The sequence below is a fragment of the Epinephelus moara genome, chromosome 22 (genome assembly GCF_006386435.1).
Source record: "Epinephelus moara isolate mb chromosome 22, YSFRI_EMoa_1.0, whole genome shotgun sequence".
Lineage (NCBI taxonomy): Eukaryota > Metazoa > Chordata > Actinopteri > Perciformes > Serranidae > Epinephelus > Epinephelus moara.
In genome coordinates, this window is record NC_065527.1 from 22,074,938 (window position 1) to 22,078,484 (window position 3,547).

General features: G+C 39.8%; 1 protein-coding gene across 1 annotated transcript in view; it reads left to right on the forward strand.

Moving 5' to 3' along the window:
* Positions 1–2,473, forward strand: part of cks1b (CDC28 protein kinase regulatory subunit 1B) — a 5,660-nt gene extending 3,187 nt beyond the window's left edge. Inside the window, exon 4 of the mRNA XM_050034188.1 lies at positions 200–2,473. Coding sequence (XP_049890145.1) covers positions 200–249 — 50 coding nt within the window. The 3' untranslated portion in view covers positions 250–2,473. The remainder of the gene's footprint in view (positions 1–199) is intronic.
* The last annotated feature ends 1,074 nt before the right edge of the window (positions 2,474–3,547 follow it).

Genomic DNA, 3,547 nt, shown 5'->3' on the forward strand with positions numbered 1-3,547 from the left:
GTGTTCCCCCACTTCTAATTTTACAAATTAAGCACTGGTTATAGTACAGCGGGATCCCCCAACCATCGCTTATATTTATAGTTTTTTCGGTCTTAAATTCCATTCAAGGTGGCATTAAAAAGGTCTTAAAAAGTCTTAAATTTAACTTACTGAAACCTGCAGATACCCTGATTGTGTACCTTGTTTTTTCCTCTTGCAGAGCCGCACATCTTGCTGTTCCGGCGCCCTCTTCCCAGCCAGAAGTCATAAGGCAGAGAACCTCTGGGTCCTTGGAAGATCAGTCCTACCTATGTGCCACAGATCAACTCATCAAACTAGGAATCATGCCGTCAGGTTACCAAACTCTTGTGTGGTAGGTGACTTGTGATTTGGACTGATCATGTTGGACCTGGAGAAGGACTATCACATCTATGAACAGTGGTTGTAGAATGGAGTATGCGTTGAAGGAAAAAAAATCATCACCCTTCTCTTAGGGAAAAGACTTCCTCATGTGCTAACAGCGACACGCCGTCTGCCGGAAAACCTTCAAATGAGCTTACACTGTCTTTTTTGACTGATCTGTCCAACTTGCTGAACCTGCTTGGATATTCCAGCTTTTTAGAACAATTGTTATAAGATATGGAGAGTGAAACTTGTCAAAACATTTTGAGTCATTCTAACAGTGTGTTCTGGGTCAAACTCTGGTCAGATCACACGCCAGACAGAACAGTTGAATCGTAAAATTAAGTTTGACTCTGAAACATCAAAGTGCGGTTTTAAGTGACATGTTGCTGCTTGGTTTAAATGACACTGTAAATTGGCATTTAACACTTTTTGTCATGTGCATGAAAAGCCACATCTGTTAGAGTCACTTCAGAAAATAGATTTGATCCCTTTCCTCACACAAGAGCATATTTCTATTAGTGTTGGCCTGCTTTAGAACAAATCTTTTTGATGGCTCTGGTTGCACCAGTGAGCTGCTCAGTATTTATAAATGTGTTGCCCTTTCTGAAATAAATGTAAACTTTTAAATCTAGTGTGGACTCTGGCAGTGTTTTGGCAGCATTTGCTACTTTAGGATTACATGGAGCCACATGAAAATTGAAAAAATAAATAAATAAATAAAAATGAGTTGGGTGATGGCAGACAGACACTACCCTAAAAATGCTCTTACTTGATAAATCCGGATCATTGAATGAGATATTGAAAAGCCAACTGCGTTTGTTTTGGATTGTGGTATCAAATACTGTTGCGTTAAGGCACTTGTTTTGTCATACTTGCACCAACTCTGACCTGTTTGTTTACCCTCTGTCCTTTTTTCATCACCACATACTGAGCTGCTCTGCTGTCACTGACGCCAAATCTCTGCCTTGAATAACTGTCCTGTGTGAACTTGTGCCTTTCTGTATGGTTTGCTTTTGTTCAGTTCTTTTTGACAGAATTAGTAATTACATGTGTAGGTATAGAGCTGCTCTGCCTTTCAGAATTATTAAAAAGAATCAATGCAATCATATCATAATGATGCATTTAAGTCTTTGATCAAACAACTGAATTGAAAACTGTGGATGCTGTCCCTTTATGCTTGTTTGGTAATCTTAAAAATTACAAGTTCTTGGAGTGTGTCAGGTTGAGTGCAGAATTAATAACACCCCATTTTGCTTTGCAAAGGTAGCTGCTGCATCAAAGGGAACGGTTTCCTGAAGTTAAATCTTTACTATGCAGGAATTGTTGGTGAGTGCTTGTAGATAGTATTGCAAGTGAAAGTTAGTCACTCCCCTTTGCTATATTTGTATTTTTCCAGCACTGTTACTTTGTGATTTTTTTGTAGCTTCCTCTTGGATTTGTGCTGCATATTGTCTGGCACCTGATCACTACCTGTGCACTTTGCTCGAGAATATCCTGAACTTTGCAAAATAAGAAAACCGAAGCAGAGGGTAGGGTGACTGCAGGTAATTACACTGCCTAGTGGGTCATAAAGGATGATTGACAGGGATTACTTTCGTAAGAGTATACAGGGGTTTTTAGGGAAGTCCTGCATAGTACACAAGGTTACAATGTCTCAAACACATTTACCAATAAAAGGCCTTAGAAAGTATTGACAGTATTTGATGCTGGTGCATCAGGAAACATTAAAGCAGGAGGGAAACTATTCTATGAGGGAACTGACTTCGACACACCTGTATGCGTGAGATGCCCTTATTGTCGCCCCTTCTATGCATTTAAAACAAGGAATGAAACTGCATTGTTAAACTAAGGCTTTGCTAGCCAGTCCGCTCATGACTTTTTCTTTGTCGAGTGTTAAGCACAAAGAGTATCATCTGTAACACTTTAATTTACTGTTTAAACTGACATTGGTGTGCTTACTTGGTCTTGGAAAGAATATATTGTCATGTTTGGTGTGTATTTCCATTGCAAGTTTGGTCTTAAATTACATTTAAAGTGGTATTTGCAAGGTCTTAAATTTAACTTGATTAAATCTGTCGACACCCTGGTATACCTCACTGTGTTTGTCAGTTTTTCAGTCCTTATATAAACCTATTTGTCAAATTTACAGTTGGACACCAAAAACGTTTACTCTTTGGAAAAACTACCCTTTTTGGTTGTTATCCTGTCGAGGTTGGTGCAAAGAGAAATCCCCCAGACAGCAGCATTTGATTGCACCATTGCTCCTCACTTTGCTTTCTATCTCTGCCAAAAAACTGTTCACGTAGGATATGTTACTTACACTTTGTAATTACCTTCTGCTGTGTTCCACCCTGTTTTCAAAAACAAGTGAATCTTCTCTGAGCCGCGTGACATGACGCACCCACACCGGACAAAGCACCCATTAGAAAATTCCAAATGATGTGCACCTGCTGTGTGGGCTGGAATAGTAACATAATCACATCACATGCGCCATCTGATGCCTTTATCATTATCGTTTCACTGCATGTATATACAATATAACAGACTGGATTTAATGATCATCTGAAGGAGGCTCACACACGAGCACAAAGAACTCACTCAGGCCCGCTGCAACAATGTTTAAACTGCTAGAGTGCTGTGTGGACTATTGAAATCATCTCTATGACAAGACCAGATCCAAATGGTACCAATCATTGATTCATAGAAAATACAACTGCTCAAAAGTTAACAACACCAAATCTTTTAAACAGCTTTTAAAAAAAAAATTGACACTGACACACTGTTCTCCTGTGTGACCCCAGGAACATCTAGTAATTATTCACAGCTTCATCCCAGCTCGACATGTGTGTCACTGGAATAAGTGTGAGACAAAACTGTGCTGTAAATGTGCCATGTGTTTTATAATCAGGTGTTGGAGCTCATCAACTTACCTGTGGTAGTATAATGTGATGAGCCCTGCTGGGATAAAGCTGTGACCTGATAATATCTGCAGGGATGTATGCCCGACAGCACTGTTCATGAATGTGTGATATTATGCTACACACTTGGTGCTCATCCAGTGGCACAGTGATACTGCATCTGTTGTCTGGCACCGTGACCGGACTCTTGTTTTTCTTATTAGTCGCCCGTAATATTGCCAATCTAACAATTCCAGTGTCTCCCA